This window comes from Tetrao urogallus (genome assembly GCF_951394365.1).
Source record: "Tetrao urogallus genome assembly, chromosome: 4".
In the NCBI taxonomy this organism is placed as follows: domain Eukaryota; kingdom Metazoa; phylum Chordata; class Aves; order Galliformes; family Phasianidae; genus Tetrao; species Tetrao urogallus.
The window spans coordinates 34,381,139-34,402,327 of NC_136817.1; the positions used below are offsets into that span (position 1 = coordinate 34,381,139).

Sequence of the window (21,189 nt, forward strand, 5' to 3'; positions counted from 1 at the left end):
CCCCTGGTGCTTGCATTGACTTTATTAGTAGCTACCTGGTGCAGTTTGTGTCAGCTGGTTCCCTGTCTATAATGCAATGCTCTGTGTCTGCAGAGGGACCTGCTGTGGCTGGAAGTTAGCAGAGGGTTCTTCAAAGCAGATCACATTTCAGGGCCCGGGCTTTAAAATATGGTGCTCTCTAGAGAGTACAAGGACAATGTGGATTGACAGCATTTGATAAATAATGTGCGCAGTAAATTAAAGTTGTTTCTTTGTCCAAGAATTTATTTTAATATTTGGGAAAGGGAGGGTGTTTGGCTTTTTTTTTTTTCCCCTCCCAGTTGTAATCTGCATTCTTCTTAACCACAAACTAATTGCTTACAATGGAGTAAGGCAAACCATTTAACTCTATTTTGATTCATTTCCCTTTTGCAATTTCACTGTACGAGCATTCTTGCAGGTCCAAGTTAAGAAGTACAGATGAAGTCTCAGCATATACAAAGAAAATATTTGGTAAGATTCTGGATGCCAGAGTGCACATAAAGTTCTTGCCCTGGTGCAGAAAGTTAGGAAGGAGTATTTAGAGATATTAACATTTTTCTTATGTCCTCTTTCATTTCACAATGTTTACTATTAATAAAAAGACCTCCTAGCATTTCAGTGATTGTAGGAGTTTAGAGGAATGTGAAAATTTTTTCTTGCCTGTTATACGCCTTTTATTTTTCTTACTCTTAACTTCTTGCCCCTTGTTTTCACTCAAACACTCCTGCTTAGAAAGCACAACAGAATAGGCTGTACAGTTTTGGCTAGTGAACCAACTGACCAATTTAACTTCCTCTTCTGGGAAACAAGTAATGATATTGCTAAAATACACAGGGCTGTGGCATGTCAACACAGTCACTGATGAGGCTATGGAAACCTGAGAAATACCCATAAGAACTCTTTTCTTTGCCAGCCTTCCCTCTTGCATAGTTGTTTTATAGCAGTATGGGTACAAAATGAAACTACACTGAAGAAGATGACTTTTTTTCCATCTGCTTTTACCTCACTGAATTTCACTGATTTGAGCATCTGCATCAAGTGCAAGCCCATAGGGATAAGTCAGTGTCTTCCTCAGGTGTGCAGCTCCATCTCAGCTCTGAGAGCATGCAGCTGAGCTCCATTACCAGCCCACTGCTGCAGCCAAGTGACCCTGCTTCCTTTAACAAGCCTTCTAACATGAGCTGTAAAGTGCACCACTCCTGCCTTGGAGGTAAGATAAGAGTGAGTTTGTACAAGTACTTCTCCTTGCTTGTGTCTGACACAAAAGTTTTTGAATTTATGAAGGTTAAACTATGATGCTTGCTTAATACTAGTCAGGAGGAGAAGTCTTCCTCTGCTCTGTGAGGAAGCAATGAATAAGCCATTATTACAAGCATGCCTTAATGATGTAGTGGCAAAGATAAAAATACAGTTAATTACTGGCTTTCTGGGTACTAATGCGGTGTTGATGTATATGTTGATCTCATTACCTGTTTTGTCCATTTCTGCTATGCCTTTATTTTAAGACTGGTTTAATATGGCAGTTTGTGCTGTTTTTATGTGGTAGCATGGATTGACTGTAAGCTGCTTCAAGCTACAGGTATTCAGAGTCTTTAATGTTCTGATCTTAATGGATGCTGTACACCTGTGTGCTAGTATTCATATTACTTGCTTAATTACAACACTAGCTACATACTTAGTGCTTGAAATATGATAGAAAAATCTGAAATAAATTTTCTTAAATGTAAAATTTGCCTTAGCTTTTGCTGTATCATCAGGGAGAACATTTGCACCTGTATGTGATAGAGCCTGTATGCATCACTGGGAAACAATCTCAAGCAACTGAAGTGGAATCTTCCTCCTTTTGAAGTCAACAAATTTCTGTTTTGACTCAGTCAATACTTCTGTAAATGGGTTAAATGCAGGCAATTTAAGAGAAGGCCATATCCTAAATTTTGCGTGTGCTAATTCATCTTTCAATTACAATAAGCAAAGCTTGGTATTATGTGGATTAGCTTCAGGTGATGATTTTCCAGAAGGCAGTAATTCTCATCAAGCTTACTCCTATTAATTTAAGGGACAGGAGGGTCTAGCCATCCCTGAGCACTCTTGAAGAACCTACACTAGGCACTCTGTTTGCCAGGCAACTGATGCAGGCACAGAATTTGATGGAGTGATTCTCATGTTGTATGGGGCGCTTTCAGTTCTTAGTAATATCTAGTATAACACCTACTAGAAATATTTGGTAGTGCTTAGTTGTCTTATTTTATTGAGAGAAGTGTATGTAGCAACAGGCAGCTGAAGTAACTGTACCTTTCTGCTCCAAGGGCTTAGTTTTAATAAACTATTGTCTGTTAATCTTATAATGAATACCTTTCTACCAAACCTGAATTCTCATTTTAATTGTCAAAACTTCTCAGTTTTGTAAGTCTGTCAATGAAGAGTCTGACTGACAGGAAGATAAAAGTAGGACTGCCTAACATTTAATCACAAATCCAAAATACTGTATTATCTTTCTTTGCTTCTAAATTGAGAGACAAGAAATTTTCTGCGCACCCTTTAAGAAAAATGATGGGCATTTTGGATGAGAGGTCAGGGAGGTCAGAGTCCAAGTTAGAAAGCGATCAGATGTTTAGTTATTAGTGGTTCAACTTAGTTGCTGACCTGTTCATGCCTATTTGATACTTGTGCTGTTCTAAACCTGAGATTGCTCAGTACTTTGGGTGAAACAGAGTGTTGCAGAATTAAAAATAAGATTATGAAGTTTTTGTAGAGTATAAGATTTTAGTTTTTCTTTTTTTTTTCTTTTTTTTTTTCCCCCCCCTCAATACTTTGTTGATGCTTACAGTACTCTAATCTCTACTTGATTTCCCTATCTCCTCTGCTTTCAAAATGCTCTCTGGCAAAAATTGCATTTTTCTGTTGAACTGCTGCAGCTGTTTCTGGCTGTGTAGGTTCTACCTATATGTCTGTACATGTAGAGGAGAAGCTGGGCTTCATGTGTCACTTCCATACTACATTTTTTTTCCCCAGTAGTGTTTTTTTGAGGAGAGCCTTTCATTTGTTGTCTTTGAATATGGTATGGATTTTGGAGCCTGTTTAGAGTGAAGCAGTGAAAATTTAAGATAGCAACTGGTAGAATTCAGAGATGGGTTAGTCTTCTAAACAAGTGTCTAGACTGGTTTATAAGCTTGTGTTATTAATTCTGTTAGAAATGCAAATTCTCCATTTCAGCTGTTCAGTAGTTTCAAATTCTTCTTTTTAGAAGAATGCTTTTATGACTTGTCTAAGGTCTGCATAGTTGGTTAGCTTACATGAGCAACTAATGCTGACATCAGAGTATGTAGGACATTTTCCCTCCCCTACTGCACTACTTCTTTAAAACCTTGTATTTTAAAGGAAAAATGTTTTAAAATGCAAGTTCAGGTGAACAGATAACTGGCATTTGAAAATGTATTTGTGTCATTTCTTTTCAGTACAACTTGCTCTTTAATAATAAATCTCTGCCCATTTAACAAAAAGACTAATTTATCTCATATTGCAATCATGATTAAATAATGGATGTATAGTTGGCGTTCTGATCTTGCAATCAGTGTATAATGAAAATCTACTGATTTATGGTATGTTTCTGCCTGCTGAAAATTGTACAGTTAAGATTTGCTTTGAGATAGATGAATGTTTATCATGCACTTCAAAAAGGTACTCCTTCCTCCTCTGAAAACTTCTCTTCCTGAGCAAATCTACTATGAAAAACTGGAAAAGAACAGGTGTGAATCTTGGGTGAATAGTCACTTTTAATAGCCATACTGTTTGCCTATAAAGAGGGAAATTTAATCTCAAAGCCAGGTAACTTACTATCTCTCTAGGGTGAGGTGATGTTGGTGGATGTTTCAAGTAATTAAGTGTGGTCCTTCCTTTTGTTCTTTCTTGGAATTAGGTCTTATTCCCCAGGATAGAGAAGATGAGTTAGTTAATGTTTTGAGGACTCAAGGAAGAAAACTGCTGGTGTAAGCAGGACTTGTGTGTGGGCCGTCGGCACTCTGGCTACTTTTTCCTCTCACACAACCGCGCATATGCCAGCTGCAGTCTGCCCCTATCATTATTACTGTGCTCATTCTCCTCAAGACTGCCTATCACACATCTGGGAAGCTGAATGGGAAATAAATACAAATACATTACTTCAAGGTCTTTTTTTTTTCATGGCGTTATAATTAGAAGCTGGAGGCATAAATTTCTCGCCGGAGTTTAACACTGAGGCATTGTTCCTCTTCTTTTCTCTTTTCATGAGTTCTGTATCTTTGTAGCCATTCTTCTACAGAACAAAAGATTGTTTTAATGGGTGACATATTTAAAACTAATGGGTAGGTACACTGAGCTAGTGTATTTATTGTGCTGTTCTAAAGAGCTGGTATTGCCTGCCTTTAGAGCAGGAGAGGCTGCAGGCTGCCTGCAGATGTTGACTGGACAGACAAGTTGCTCATGAGTGATTCCATTATGTTTCCTCACATCCCTTTCTGAGTAATGTTGGGCAACTGCTCCTAACCTCTAATGGCTTCCTTATGTTCTTTCACCCTCCTTTGTTCAAATGGTGTAGCTGGCTGCTGAGGAGGACAGCACATGACAATGGCCAGTGCAATACAGTTAGCGGGCACATGGCACGTGACAGTTTATAGACAATGCACTGGTTCTGTTTCTTCTGTAATTGTTGACTGAGTGCTGGGTAATTTGGCTCATGCCCTCATCACCGAGGGTGGAACAAGCCCAAATGACATGAAGAAAATACAATGCCTGATTGAAGTGAGTTACAAGTTTCCGGATCCTATTCAGTTGCAGGTTACTTGTTGTTATTGATAGTCAGTGCCCCTTCTCTCATTGTGCTTGGGGTGTTTGATCGCTTTCCTCCAGCCTCGTGCACTCAGTGTTACAGATGATTGTGTAATTACTCAATCTAGCAGTCACAGCAAGTTTTGCTGTGCCTGGAAGTTTTGATCAGCAGCTCCTACTTTGGGTGAAGAATGAGAGAAGTGGGAAAGACTGGAAAGTTATGACATGCTTTTTACCAGATTCTCATGTTGATTTTTTTATACCAAAGTGTGAGGGAAACGCTTCTGAGATCATTGCTGTTTCTGGTATAAGTATGTGTATATAGCACATGAAATTGTCACTCGATCTCCCTTCTCCAAGTACAGCATGATAAATGCACTACTAATACGCTGCACGTAGTAAATTAGTATTGTCATGATTAAGTGAAATACTAAAATACCTTCATTAGTGGACAAAAGTAATGAGCCCTGACCAGGGCTCTGAGGTAAGTTGATCTGGACCTCTTTCCTCGGTTGATATGTCCTGGCACTAAAAAGGCTGACAGTACCCTGGGATGCATCAGGCAAAATTAGAGAGCATCCGAACGAGGGCCATGAATATGGGGAAAAGTCTGAAGGGCAAAGTGGCTGAAGTCCCTCAGTTTGTTCATATCAGAGCAGAGGCTGAGAGGAGGCTTCATGGCAGCCTACAGCTCATCACAGGAAATGGAGGGGCAGTGCTGAGCTCTGCTCTCTGGTGACAGCAACAGGACTTGAGGGAACAGCATGGAGCTGCATCAAGGGAAAGACAGGCTGGGTGTTAGGAAAAGGTTCTTCACCAGAGGGCAGTGGGCATGGCCCTGAACTGCCAGTGTTCAACCAGTGATTGAACAGCACTCTCAAACGTAGGGTTTGAATTTTGGGTGGTCCTTTGTGGAGGTAGGATTTGGACTTGATGATCCTTCTGGACCATATCCACTTGGGATATTCTCTGAAACCTCAGGTTTTCACTGAACAAAGCCTACATCAGACAAACCTCTTACTGCAGAGACGAGAGAAAAGACAAACTAGACATGGGGAAGGGCTTGTAAACCAATCTCCTGCTGCTCCCTTTGTCATTGCTTCCAGCTTTGGTTTCAGTCAGATCTGTGGCTTTTGTAATTGAAGCAGACTGGGTTTGCTTTGGTCCCTATCATTTTTTTTTCCTTTGCTACTGGGGCTTGTTTCTATATTCTCCCACAGCTCTCAGCCATCTTGAAAGCCTGCACTGCAACTCACACACTCTCTGGAAGATTAATACAGTACAAATGTCTGCTGCTTGGACAAGGCCAGTGGGTATATGTGCGTGAGCAAGTATACGCTTGCAGGTTACTCAGGCTAGTCACAATATCTGGAGATGATTTATGTTTCTTCTCTCCATTTGAATGTGAATTTTGTTCACTTGACATTTTCTATATCCTTGTCTTCATTTTTTTGGGGAGAAGAAATGTGGAAGAAAGATTTTTAGTATGTGATCTATGTCATAAAACTTAGAGTTGGCTAAGAATGTGTTGCCTTTGAATTTTGCTCATGCTATCTCTAGTCCTACTGACCCTGGGCTGCTGTAGCACTCAGTATCATATTGTGTTTGAAAACCATAAATGTCTTTATTTATGATTATTAGAATTCTGTTTGTTTTGTGCAATTACTATGACCTGGAAATGGTGGGGGAGTACTGTGAGATGATACTACAGATGCCATAATCAGTAGTTACTGGTTCTTAAATTTCTCAAAGTGTACATTTCTTACACAGACAGTACTTCAGGTTTACTTTTATTAGTTTATTGAAACCTTTTTAATTATCACTTCTTGCTAATAGCTTTCATCATAGGCATATATTGGGTCAAATAGCCATCTGGTTATTGTGTGAGGGAATTATGTGACCTTAATCTGATATAAAAATAACTATTAATAATTTTCAAAAGCCAACCCAAGAGTATTAGTTAGATTAATTGCATTCAACCAAGCGTAGGCTATTAAGAGTTGAAATCTTTGCAATGAACAAATGCAACATGTCTGCTTAATGTTTTGCTCCCAATCTTTTAGATTTTTCATTTTTTTTCTTATAGATTTTATCATTGTTCAAGGTTAGTTATTATACACATCTACCCAATAACTTTTACTTCAGTTTCTAAACTAAACTAACTGGAAGCAAAGCACTGTTAAATACTATCTCACAAATGACTAGATAGAATGACTCCATCTTGAGAAATGATAGTTTCTTTCTAAGAAAGCATGAGAAGGGAAATGGAGACTGTGCTTGTGCTGTTATTTGCTGAGAGCTCAGTGAATAAATGCGTGCCTGTGCCTATGTGAGGAGTGGGATGGATGGGTTCCAAAAGCCACTGGTTAGACAGGGAGGACCTCAGGAGCTGCGTACTGAGTGCTCTGCATAGAGTGTCTCCTCTCTCCTGCTCCTTGTTTAGAGTATCTTCATACTGTAAGAATAATCTTAGGTCAGGTAAAACCATGTTAGTCACTCTGTAGCCTGTGACTGTGCAGGTTGCTTTGCACAGATGAAGTGTATTTAGCATGCAGGTTGACCACAGCCATATTGTACAACAATAGCTAACTGTGGCAACAGCATTTCATTCAGCTTTTCTGTGATGAATTATTATAGCTTGGACAGACTTCAATATAATATTGTAAAGGCATGTTAATGTCTTGTACTTCTTGAAAGACACGCTTTTTAAATAAGATGCAGCTGCATTGTATTTTCAGTCTGTTCTCTTGCTGCTTTATGACAAAAGATGACTAACTCATTTACGGCAATACTGAGCAGTAATAACCTTGAATTTATAAAGCATCCAATAAATAGATGTCTAGATGCCTTAGGGTGCCTGACAGTCTATAACTTAAAACATAGCTTCTAAAAAAGTGGTATGATGTAACACAATGGAACTGATGGAGAAACAGAAATCCTATTGTGTGATAAACAGAGTCGTGTCCCACAAACAATATCAAATCCAAACTCTTTGCAGCCTGACCCAGGAGGGTGCCATTGTTTCCTCTGAAATGTCAGAAGAGTGTACACTTGAGCTTAGAGAAAGCATTTTCATAGCTGCGCATGGTAAAAGAAAACCAGCCACAGCTGTAGGATTTGTTGGTCTTGTTAACTCAAGATGAGTACTTTCGAAAGGAAGCAACGTAGAGGCTGACTTAGTTTCAAAATATGCTTGTCCTATGTCTATAAGTGTACAAATTAGTCTAACAATCTTTCAGTTTGTTTCTCTTTACCAACTTCATGTAGTTACACCTCTTTAAGTCAGTAAGCAGTTCTTAAACTGCTCTTGAAATTGACTAATGTCCCAACGTGTGGGTTTACAAGGCTGTATCAGGTTCTGTGACAGGTTCTTGGTGAAGAGCAAAAGTAGTTCCTGAAAGTGTTGCATGAAATTCTTTTCCCCAATTATTCCAGACGTCTCTGCTTTGTGAAGCCAAGTAGACTCATGAAGGTTTAGACAAGACAAGGCTTTGTTTAAGAGTTGTTTGGCTCATTTTACCATTGCATGTAGAGAACACAGAAGTATTTATTCTTTCCCAGTTTTGGGAGTAAAAAAACATATTATTATCTAAATCCTTCCAATCCTTTCAAGATTGAGTAACTTGACTAAGCAACATTGAGCCACATAAGATATTTGTAATCATATAACTTAATCTTTGAGATAACTATGGGTTTTCTTAATTTTTCTTCTTTTCTTACTAGTTATTCTACAGTTGATCCTTATACACCTCGGAAACAATATCTGAAAATTGTTTGAATTGTGTACTTGATTACTGAATCTTGTTACATCTTTTATAGTTGGAAAGGATTGTACTGAAGATCTAGCCTTCCATCTTGTGTAAAGAAGATTTGGAAATATGACTCCTAAAGTTAAACAAATTATCCTACTAAGTATAGTGAAAGACCACTTTGTGTACCTTTTCTTTCTAATAACAATACAATGGCCTGTGTTCATAGTTCTCTTATTTGATGTTGTGACTGTCAAAAGGGGAAGAAATGGGCAATTAAGTATTCTCTGGAGACGGGCAGTTTGGCCAGTTTCCAAAACAGCACGTTTCAGACTTGTATCTGTCATGTCGTCCTAGCTAAATAATGCAAGAATACAGTGCCCCCAGAAGCACACTAGCCAGAAATTTACACATCAGAGCAACAAAAAATTTGTTTGTCAAAAGGACTTTGAATTTTTTTTTTTTTTTTTTTTTTTTTTTAAGATTGTGGCTATTTAAAAATGAGCATTTCTCACAAAGATTAGTAGAGCATATGAGAAAGCACAACTTAATTCATGGAAATTGATGCTATTCAGTAGATGTTCATAACTCAGAATATTAGTTATTGAAATGCAACGCTGCAAAAGTTGTTGACAACACAATCTAGTTTTTAAGATGAACAAAGAGAAATGGAAACATTAATTCCAGTGAGCATTGGGTTGGTGTAAAGCCTCCAGGGTTTTTTTTTTTTTTTAAGCTTATATCAACAGGCACCTTGCAGTTCTTTTTGTCTCTGATTGTACATTTTCAGCAGACTTGACTTTGAATTCTGAACATCTGAGAGAGAATTATTAAGTACCCCTGGTGTCAGATGGAAAATAATGGAGGATTACAGTTTTCAAATGGAAGCACTCAAATGAAAAGCTATTTATTTACAAACATTCATCCTGCCTAGTATAATGAAAAACTAATTCCTGACATTTGTTGGTGTGTGTAGTAGCTTAAGTCTGAATATCCTGCACCACATGGCAGACCTCAAATGTAGAGCTTTGTGATGAAATATATCATCCATCTGCTATGAAAACATTAACAAGTCACTGCAAGTTCATAGTACAGTATGGTCAGCCGTCTTCTGGCTACAGGAAAACTCAGCACGATGTTCCATGGCCTGATTGGGAATGATGGGAAAAATACCTTATAACATTCAAGGATCAATAAAGAATTTATGGCATGGTTGAACTGCTACATATAATAAGTTAAATGATAAAGCATAAGACAGGTATGGAGAGGGAGCCCCAACTTCTGGTCAGTTTTGTTTGTTCGTTTTTCAACAAATAAAAATAATTGTATAGAGTAGGAATTGGCTTGGCGACAAAATTTGTTACAAGAAAATCTCTCAATATTAGCTTGCAAGTAGGAGAGAAAGTATGTAAATGTAAGACTTAACGCTCCCAGAAAGAGCATATGATCAGCTCAACGCAAGGCCTAATGAGAAGTAGGGTCTAAGTAAGTCTGGCCTCTAAGCAGTAGGGCATGTATGTGAATGGTTAGTGTTGAAAGAAGTAGTTTAGTAGAGAGAAGCTGAATCTGGAATGTCATTTACCATTAATGAAGAGAGAAAAGTGGATCAGAATGTGAAGGGGCTGAAAGGAGAAAAAAACAGGGGGGGTGAGATCAGTTTAGGAAGTCACACTTAAACTGAAATAGTATGCTAATGAAATAATTAGCTGAGGAAGACTTTTTTAGGATGCTTAAGGATGTGGCCCAGAACTTCATTTACTACTGGAAAAAATGATTCTGACAGTTCTTATTACTAAAGAAAATAGTGGCTTACACTAAATGTTTTTGTTGTTGTTTTCCTGAGTGGAAGAAGGATTTGACAGGGAAGAAATTTCTAGGTTGAAATGTTTACCGAATTAAAAAAATACTGGATACTGAACTAGAAGAATTAGTGTAGAAGAAGTAAAAAAAGAAAGCAGTCCCTAAAAATAGCTTTGAAAGGAATCTTCCTCAGCAAATCAAAATACATTAGGGAAAGAATAACTTTGGTTTTTCAGAGACAAGCAAACAGACAAAACACTGTCGGAACTGGGGAGAAAAACAGACACTGAGTAGATGGGGCTTGTCATACTCTCAATAACCAAGTTTAATTGCTTAGGAAAGTATATTATTCCATCTAAGAGTTTAAGGTTTTAAGTGGTAATACAATATATGCCTTAAGCTGACTCTGTGTCAACACAATTTGTTCTAGGTACTTTCAGTGGCCCTACCTGGTGATTACTCATAGAAAGGGTGCCATTGTCCCCAAAGCAAGGGGAGCTGTAAAGGCATACACAACTCTTGCTAAGCTCTGCTCTTTGATTCTAATGGTTTAATTTGATGGTACTACACTTCTCATGCCTGCATACACTAGTATGTCGTGTGGACTAAAGCAATATGGTTTCACATTCGGCTTCTTAATGTTGCACACCAAAATCACAGTTTTTGGCTTTAAAATGCCACATGCATTTGGTTTCTTTGGGAAAGAGAGTAGTGGAAGAAAAAATAGCAAGTTGTGTTTTTTTTTTTTTTTTTTTTTTTTTTTTTAAGCCTGAACTGTAGAACTCAGAAATAGAACAAGAAACCTGACTAGTCAGTATGCTATTCCTCTAGCCATTTTCTCCTCAAATAATGTGATTACTTGAGCTGAAAGCTCCCTGAGAATTCCAATGCAAAATATGAATGGGCAAAGGTCTTTTTTAAGCTGGTTTGGATACTGCAGTGTAGAAAGGTTGGGAAGTCATTTGCAATGAACCCATACAAAGTTAATGACATTGTACCTAGTCAGATAAACTGTCTTGGCAAACTAGGAATATTTGACAAAAATTCTTGCTCTCTGATCAAAACTAAACCCTACTTGCATGCTGGAAAAGTGTGGACATACATGAACAAAGAAGAGAGAGGCTGACAATGTTGCAAGCATTCTGCAAATGGTCTACTATCTACACTAGTCAAAGACTACTCTTAAAATGCTGGTCCTATTCTAACTGCATTGAAGGGAAGTGGATGAGATTGGAAAAGAGATGTATAGATCCAGGAGGCAAATTTTCAGAACAGTTGGTGCAAACTTGATTAAACTTCAGTGACAAAACTTTTTGTGGAAAAGTGAATGTACAAACTGGGAATGAAGAATCATTATCATGAGTAGCAACCCTTCTAGGATCTCTGTCAGCTACCAGAACCAAATTCTGATATTGCTAAGGGTGCTGCAACAAGCTAATATTCTAATACTTAGGATGCAAGAACTACTAAAAGGAGAAAATAGTATTTGCCTTTCTGATTTCAGTTGGCTGTGAGAGGGAAGAAGGAGGAGAGGAAAGAAATGTCAAGTAAATTTTAAGGATAATAGCATACCATCTAATCCAAGTGTGTCCAACCTGCTGGTTTTATGATTTTATTGCCCTCATTTTTATGTTTTAATAAAGAGTATTAAAAGTAGTTTGTTACTTAAAGGCATAAACCACAGTATGTATTTTATAAGTGACCTAAGACAATACTTCACACAATATGGCCCAGCCAAGCCAAGATGTTGGATGCTCATAATTCTAAACAAAGGATTACCAATTAAAAACCATTCTTTTTTCTGGAGAACAGATTTTTTTTCTCCTCTAAGCTGTGGCATGCTTCAGGGGTTGGCATGCATACTTCAGGAATCTTGAAGATCATTTTGTCCTTAAATCTTTCTATTTCGTCTTAGAATATGACATATTAACTTATTAAGTCTGACCCTTAATTAACTGTTCCTTGGGTGGAGAGAGCATCTTAACATGCTTCGGGTGTGATGTTGCAATAAGTATTAGAACTCCAGATGAGGAACTTGTAATTGTTTTGTTTGTTGCAACACATGGATTTCTTCCATGGAATTCCATTTGGGACACACCAGCTTCCATGACTGTGTTAAAGCTTTCTCCTGAAAATACCTCATGCCTTTACAAAGAAGTTATGTAAGTTCCTGACGCTATCAGACATCAAATCTGGAGGCTGTTAGATACCTTAGTGTTTTTCAATGCTTCACATAGTTCTAAACAAGTAACTACAGTCTAACGTAGAAACATATTTAGTTTCTCTTTGTGCTAGATTGCCGATGAGTTAACACCTACTATTTGCATTTTGGGGTTGGGGTGAAGAGTGAAGTGTTGTTGGTTTTTTTTTTTTTTTTTGTTTCCTTTTTTCAAATAGCTCAGCATTGAATAGACTACGGGTATGCCCTAGAATAGGCCATAGAAAACACATTAGAAAGAAAACACCTGACAGTATCTACCTTGGTGTGTGCACAAGCAATTCAGAAAGTAAAAAACAGAGCAACAGGAATACAAAATATATGAAAGGCACCTCCTGTTCAGTCAATCTGAAGTAGTTTGGCTGCAAGAGAACATCTATTTAGCTATTATATAAAAAGCATAGTTACCCTTATGTAAAAGTAAGACAATGAAAGATGAAATTAAGAATAGGAAACTTTAAAAGAATTATCATTTGTGTTATAACAGTCCAAATTTGAATGTTATCCCTTTTATATAACTTAATAGATTACTTGTCCTTCATTATTCACTGCATTATGTGTTGCAGGTTAAAACTAAATATGTGGATTTGTTTTACTTCATTTTATTTTTAATGTATTACTTCAGAATGAATTATTATACTTCAAGATATATTCCTCAGACTGTTTTGGTCCACAACAATTAATTTGAATTACTCGGTTGAAATTAACACCAGAAGTTTCAAAACATTCTTCTTGAAAGTATTAGGCCAATGAAAATGGAACACAGCTGCCATTTTGTATTTCTTTCCATATTTTTTTGCAAGCACATTTTGTAAATAGCAACCGAAGTATTCATAGCTGGTTGAAAATGTAAAGCAAAAATGACGAAGTTATGACAATACTAGGAAACAAAACATAAAGTAACTGTACATGTGTTAATTAAAACTGTAATGAATCAGATAAAGCAGAAACACTGCAAATTATAATAGCAACTGGGAAAGAATAATGGAACTTACCTCAAAGTCTTTTCTGCAAATCCTATCCTGGTTGTGATACAAATGCGTGTGTGGGGAGAGGGAACAAACCATAAGCCCTCCGTGCTCAAAGCTTGTTTAGGGGGTGGTGCTAAGCTTGATATGTCCTTTTTGTAATTTTTTCCCTATCTTTAAACTTCCTAGTTGGGTTAATTTAAATAAAAATTATGCTCATGTACATGCTAGTGTAGTCTTACGATTGCAATCAAGTATGTTCCATGCAGTGGAGCAGAAAACATGAAACTCATTTACACTTCCTTATAAACTCAGTGCTCCCTCAGGAAGAGGAAGGGACTGACTGAGCTTTCCTACACCTGGATCGTTGTGAAAGAAAGTAAAGTTTTCAATTATTTATACATAGTTTTATATTGCCATTTCAACAGTGTTATCTTCTTTTTTCAATGCTCTGATTAATTAAAGTTCTCAACTTTAGGTAAAGCCAGCATGTTTCATATTCAGACTCCACTCTACTCTTTAACCTCTCTGTAGTCCTTTTTTTCCAGGACTCTTACTAAAGAGAGCTGTTATTTGAAATCTCATGGGATCCTATTGATACACCTTTTCTAAATTATATGAGCAAATAATTTCATATTGTGTACATAGTGTAACTGTTTTCTTCTTATTCTTCGAGTGTCATGTACTGCTGTTTAGCCCAGCTGTGGCAGATCAACTTTCTTGAGCAATAACAGTATTGCCATTAATCTGGGCTGAGGACTTTCATACAAGCCACTTATTTTCTCTGGGTGACTGTGGTTTTCTGCATGTGATCTTTGTCCGAGTTGTGCACGCAAACCAGTTTCTCAGGCATGGTTTTAGAACATGAGTGCCACTCATTAGTTCAGTTAAGCCATCTAGACAACACTGAATAGTTCTTGGCAATGGAGTTGTTTCTGTGAATGCAAACATTCCTGGACTGATTGTTACCCTCCCCTCAATTGCACCTGTCTTAGTGCAAGTGCCAAGAAAAACTATCTGAATATAAAGTAAAGAGAGAAACACCTTGGCAGGTGTTTCTGAAGGAGTGGAGAACTTGAAGATAGCAAATCATTATGTGTGCTGATTTCTCTGTAAAAACAGATAACACTTTCTGAAATATCAAGTGCAGCGAATGTTTGGTAGTGACTTTCTAAGAAGAAATCAATTGATCTAAGAAGAGATCAATGCAGATCACAGTACATAGGCTGTTGGTAAGAGGCTTTGGGAAGTGGACACAAAAGCATAGTTCTCAGTCTCAGAAAATGGCCTTAACAATGGACTAACGCAAATGTTTTCCATGCTTGTTTGTTAGTGCCTTGACTCAGAAAGATATCTGATTGTTCTGCACTTTCTCTTATTTGGTGGTTGCTTGTATATGTGGACGGGGCCTTGGAGGCATCCCAGCCTGACTGCTGCTGACTGATGGTTCATGAGACTGAGACAGCAAAGTTAATTCTGTCACTGTAGTTATATAACATGGTATGAATGCTTCATGCCTTCAAACTGCTTCCAGTTATCCCAGCAAAACCTACTGTACACGTAGCTTTTGTGGAAGTGTTCTTTTATTTGTTCAATTGGTCATTTTGGAGATGACTTTGCTGTGTCAGCAAGAAAATTCCTTTCTCTGGTGTATTCAGCATTCTCAGTCGAATAGTGTTCATGGCAGAGGACAACAGCAGGCTATATGCACCCACGTTACATATGCATCAAATACAAAACAGTAACTCAAAAACATAATCATAGAACAGAATCATAGAATCATAGAATCACTAAGGTTGGAAAAGACCTAAAAGATCACCCAGTCCAACCGTTCACCTATTCCCAATAGCTCCTACTAAACCATGTCCCTCAACGCAACATCCAGTCTTTCCTTGAACACCCCCAGGGTCGGTGATTCCACCACCTCCCTGGGCAGTCCATTCCAGTGCCTGACCACCCTTTCTGAAAAGTAATACTTCCTCATGTCCAGCCTGAATTTCCCCTGGCGTAGCTTGAAACCATTCCCCCTGGTCCTATCACTAATGACACGAGAGAAGAGGCCGACCCCCAGCTCACTACAACCTCCCTTCAGGAAGTTATAGAGAGCAATAAGGTCTCCCCTGAGCCTCCTCTTCTCCAGGCTGAACATTCCCAGCTCCTTCAGCCTCTCCTCATATGGCCTGTGTTCCAGACCCCTCACCAGCTTCGTTGCCCTTCTTTGAACACGCTCCAGGGCCTCAATATCTTTCTTGCAGTGAGGGGCCCAAAACTGGACACAGTACTCGAGGTGCGGCCTGACGAGTGCTGAATATAGGGGAACAATCACCTCTCTGCTCCTGCTTGCAACACTGTTTCTGATGCAAGCCAGGATGCCATTGGCCTTCTTGGCCACCTGGGCACACTGTCGGCTCATGTTCAGCCGAGCATCAATCAATACCCCCAGGTCCATTTCCTCTACGCAGTCCTCCAGCCACACCGCCCCAAGCCTGTAGCGTCGCCTGGGGTTGTTGTGGCCGAAGTGCAGGATAATGCTCCACTCTTACTGCTGATTAATGATGAACAAGCATGCATCTTGATATGAGCCTTTCATCATTCTTGTCTAATCTGAGTCATTTGGAGTTCTGAGATCTCACCCTCCTTGCAGTTGCATATAGGACAAAATAGAAGAGGTGTAACACATCTCTGCATGAATTACAGTGTTACCTTCATGTTCAACAAGGCTGACTTTATCCCTTGCAATGTCCTTTCTATGAACCATTAAGGGTAATATCAACAGCAGATGAAACTTATATATATGGATGACTAATTAAACTCTGAAATCTGTAATGGTGCCAGGGCAGTTGTGAATATCCAATTCACATGATAACATGCATAGTGCTACAAAAGGAGAGATTGTTTCGGCATCAGTTTTGTGCAAAAGCTTCTTTCTTATTTTTCTTAAACTGAAGGAGGTGCAACCAGCTGTACTTCATGCTAGAATAATAATGGATGGAGTTTATAAATGAAAGCAACTATGCCTGCTTCTGGAGCTTAAAAGCAAAAGATGTAAGCACATAGCAAGTTATGTTGCAGTATTTCTATAAAGTTATTTTAAGGTGAAATATGGTGTATCACCAAGTCTTTTTTTTTTTTTTTTTAATTTTTTTTTTTTTTTTTTTTTTGGTGGAGAAAAATACTGAGGACTTCCTAAAGTGAAAATTACTTTTAAAATATTCATAGTCCTTGGAAAATGTCAGAAAATTATGCTAATATTTTAATTTTATATGAACTAAGACAGATTGGCCTCAATTCCATAAAGTGTTATAGTCTAGGAAGGTGTTCAGTTACGCATGTTGCTTTGACACTGGATCTTAATTAAAAGATTAGTTAAGTTTTGCTGTTATTCTTAACGCTGAAACTGTAGGCCTTGGACAACTTGTTTCCTCTCTGTTCAATGTAATTGTTTTTAAGGTATTACAGTTCATATATACCTTTTAAAAATTGTTAATTGTTTAGTTAATCAAATCTAGGTTTTAAAGCTGCATGCTCAATTATTCTTTTCATTCCCAAAGTCATTCTTGCAACAATGTTTTTTGACTCACAGGACATTTTTCATACCAGTACAGGATTTTTTCTCTACTTTTTTGAGAATTAGAAACTTTGAATACTGAACTTCTACTACTTACCCATTTGTTAATGTCTCTGGAAGAATACCAAGCAGAGGACCACCATGCTCCAGGGGTCTGCTTTTGAGTACTGAAGCATCTTTAACTGCTTATAAATGTACCTTTTTTTTTTTTTCTTCTGATGTTTTCCCTGTGCTTGCCACACAAGCCTTTGTACTTGCTTCTAACTGCATAATCAGATGCAAACAAATCCCTTTTCAAATACAGCAGTCTCTACTTCAACTTATTGTATGAGCACGGCAATGTGTATGATGTGGACAGAAATCCCAACTGAAATTAATCAGCTTTCTAGAAAAAAAAAAAAAAAAAAATCAGTGCTGGTCATTGTGGCTTTTTGAAAAGGAAGCACTCTGGTGAGATCAGAGCAAACAACTGAAGTGCAACAACTTTTTCCCTGTTCAAACTAGATTGTGCGTAGCGCTGGTCAGCACACAGTACCCCTGCTGGATATGTCACCAGATATTGGAAAGTTTGCTTTTTCAACAGAAAACAATGTTACTTCTGGGTTCCTTTAGGGTTGCTAAATTTCTGGTATTCTTTGAAAACTATCTGCCGAAGTGAAGAATTACATGATTTCCAAAGTCTGCATTCCTAAGCTAAGGCGAGAGGTGGTGAGGGTAAACCCGAGTGATATTGAACAAATGCAGTGCTTGCGGAAAGTACTTCGTAGCAAGGAAGATCTTTGGGCCCTAGGCCCAGAGAGAATACTTCTGACCTGCTCAGAACAGCCGAGCCGCGACCCAGAAGGCTGCACCAGTCGCTGCGGAAGCGGAGCCAGCCCCTCGACGGCGCGAATCCCTCGAATGGTTCTCAACGACCGCTGCCCCGCCTGGCGCGCGCGCCCCCTGCCGGCGCCCCGCCGCCTCTGCCAGGTCGTGGCGGGTAGGCTCCTCCCTCCTCCTCCTCGGGAGCGGGACGAGCCCCGCACCCAGCCCCTCTTCCTGCCCCCTCCCCCGGTGCAATGGAAGTCCCCGGGAATCCTCCTCCTCCCAGCTAACAGGCGGCGGCCCGGCCCGGTGCAAAATGCTGGGCATGTACGTGCCGGACAGGTTTGCCCTGAAGTCGTCCAAAGTGCAGGACGGGATGGGGCTCTACACGGCCCGCAAAGTGAAGAAGGTGGGTGATGGCCTGGGAGCGGCGGCGCGGCCCGGCGGGGAGCCGCTGCCACGTATCCCGGCTGAGCGGGGCGGCTCAGCCCTGTTCGCTCGGCGCTCGCCCCACTTCCGCCCGGCCAGGCTCCCTCTGCCCGGAGCCGGCCGGTGCCCAGCGGGGCGGCGTGCCTGGGCGGGAATGGGGAGCGGGACGGCCGGCCCGGCTACCTGCGGCGGCTGTGCTCTGCGGGCTGCTGCTTTCCCAGCTTGTCACGACTTTATTTCGTGCTTCTGGGTTCGCCTAGTCCTCTCGGGGACGGACGTGCCCGTCTGTCGTGCGCAGGCTCCTGCCTCATCCGAGTCGCTGCAGCCCGGCGGGCGAAGGGTTAATTCCTCACTACGGGGCCGCGTCCCCAGAACTGGGGAAGCTGTGATCCCCCTGACTGCAGCTACCCGAAATTCCTCCTGTCCCAAACAGGACGTGGCCCCTTGTGCTCAATGACTGAAGGGAAAACCTCTTAATCGTTTGGAGTCCCTATTAAAACTGCTCAGTTGACACGTTTAAACAACTTGTTTCAACCGCTAGAGGCATACCTGAAGTTGTGAACCCTGCATTTCTGTGCACTTCTACTTACTGTAAATGTCTTGCTTTACATCTTTGGCCAGGTTTTGGTGCTGACTTGGTTGGGAGGACTGCCAGGTGTTGCAGTGTCCACCGGGCTTAAACACCATAGGGTAGATGTGCCTCATCTCTGAGGCCTCCTTTAGGGATAAAAGGAGGAGAAGGGGATCGAGGTTTTTATTGGTTGGCTTAATGTCTTTTTTTTTCCACTGACGGTCTGAACGCTCATATTAAACCTTTGGCAATTCACACATGAAGGAAAGTTGTAGACTGCTATCGCACATGCATCCCTGGACTCTGAAATGGAATGAACTCGAGAGTGAAAGTGACCAAAATTAATATCTGCGTGTCAGTATCAGCTGAAAGTCTGAATCCTCTTCCTTTATACTGTTCTAAATCAAGTCCTTAGATCTGCATGCTAGGAAAAATAGATCTTTTTTCTTGCTAGAACTGCTCCATATCGTTTCTGAATTGTTTTTTTTTTACAGAGCAGGTATATGCTGTCAGAGCTCTGCCTGCACAGCTGTGTCAGTGTGAGCTCCTTGTTCAGGACGTCCTAGCAAAACCCACAAGTTGCCAGTGGGACGTGTACTGCATGTGAAAAGCAGAAAGGAAAGGCAGAGACACTGACTGTAAGATCTTTCAGAGTTTTAGGAGCATGTTGCGAAGTGCTTATTGTGGATTTGGTTTTTGTTTGGCATTGAATCCTCTGTGCTTTTAGCACCAACAGATGTGGTATGCAAAGCCCTGGTCAGAACTATGTGCCTGACTTTGCTTCTTAGCAAGATGAGGAATCAGCTTCTGAGTCGCCCTATGAAGACTGGGCGTTGTTTAGAACAAGAATTCCTAAAAATGGTTAAAGAACTAAGCACAATGTGTGGCCTCAGCTGTTCAGAGAACAGTAGATGTATAAAAAGCACAAATAATACACTGGATATTACCAGGCTGTGTGTTACTTTTTTCCCATGGAAAAAAAATCACATCTGAAGTGCTTTCAACTTTCCCCCTGCCCAGTCATGAGTGAGGCAGCAGTACTATGCTTCATGGCTTTGATACAGAGTAGTTAACATCTGTCAAACAAGTAATTAATTGGTAATTAATTCTTCGGAACACTGAGACTGAGAGTAGTTGCTGAATATGACACTGATTGAAAAATAAAATCCGTGTTCTTGAGCTGCGCCCCAGCCTGGAGAAAAGAAGGCTGTGGAGTGACCTCATTGCAGCTTTTCAGTGTCTAAAGGGAGCTTATAAGCAGGAAGGGAGTCAACTCTTTACAAGGGTAGATAATGGCGGGACAAGGGAAAGTGGTTTTAAGTTGAGGGAGGGAAGATTTTGGTTGGATGTCAGGGGAAAGTTCTTTACAGAGAGAGTGGTGAGGTGCTGGAACAGGCTGCCCAGAGAGGTTGTGGATGCCCCGTCCCTTGGAGATGTTCAAGGCCAGATTGGATGGGGCCCTGGGCAGCCTGGTCTGGTATTAAATGTGGAGGTTGGTGGCCCTGCCTGTGGCGGGGAGGTCGGAGATTCATGATCCTTGAAGTCTCTTCCAACCCAAGCCATTCTGTAATTCTTTTATTTCCCATGAATAGGATATAATACACAGCTGTATTTGAAAGTCAAACACACTTCAGATGATCTTATATCAGAAAAATTGCAGTAACAACTGTCCAAATGTTAAATACTCATGAAGAATACTCTGAATATTAAAGTGTTTGCAAAATTTTAGAAATGGTATGTTTTGAACTGCTGTTACCTACCATCTGCCTTTGTGCCTTCAGGCATTATGCTATGTTTCCAATTTTTAATTTTTTTTTGTCTGAAGGTGTAAAAGTGAAATCTGTTTGGTTTGTTTTGTGACCTTTATAAAAGCTGTCATTTTCTTGTAACTTTTTTTTCTCCAGCATCTTGAGTTTGGCTGCAGCACCAGTATGATAAGACTCCTGGTATAATAATGAGAGCTATTGCATTTCTCAGTGTTCTGCTGAGATCGGAACAAGATTTGTCACGTTCTGAAAAGCAGCTTTTTTTGAATGATGTGCCTTTCATAACTTCAGACTGCTTTATTGATCTGTGAGGAAGTCTTACGATGTTTCTGATCTATATGTTCAGTATGACAGTGTGCTTATTGGCTAGGACTAATTGATATATTGGAAAAAAAGATCATCTTTAAGGCTGAATTAATAATGGTGCTTATCCCCATGGGCCTTTGTGTTGTTAGATCCCAGGTTTTGTGTTTCTAATTTCTGCTTTCTGTC

The 21,189-nt window shown here is 39.8% G+C and overlaps 1 protein-coding gene across 1 annotated transcript in view; it reads left to right on the forward strand.

Annotated features, from left to right (window-relative positions):
* Positions 1 to 18,247: 18,247 nt before the first annotated feature.
* The window catches only part of PRDM5 (PR/SET domain 5), a gene marked incomplete at both ends in the record, with an annotated part of 81,523 nt that continues 78,581 nt past the window's right edge, over positions 18,248 to 21,189 (forward strand). Inside the window, one exon of the mRNA XM_079534243.1 lies at positions 18,248 to 18,340. Coding sequence (XP_079390369.1) covers positions 18,248 to 18,340 — 93 coding nt within the window. The remainder of the gene's footprint in view (positions 18,341 to 21,189) is intronic.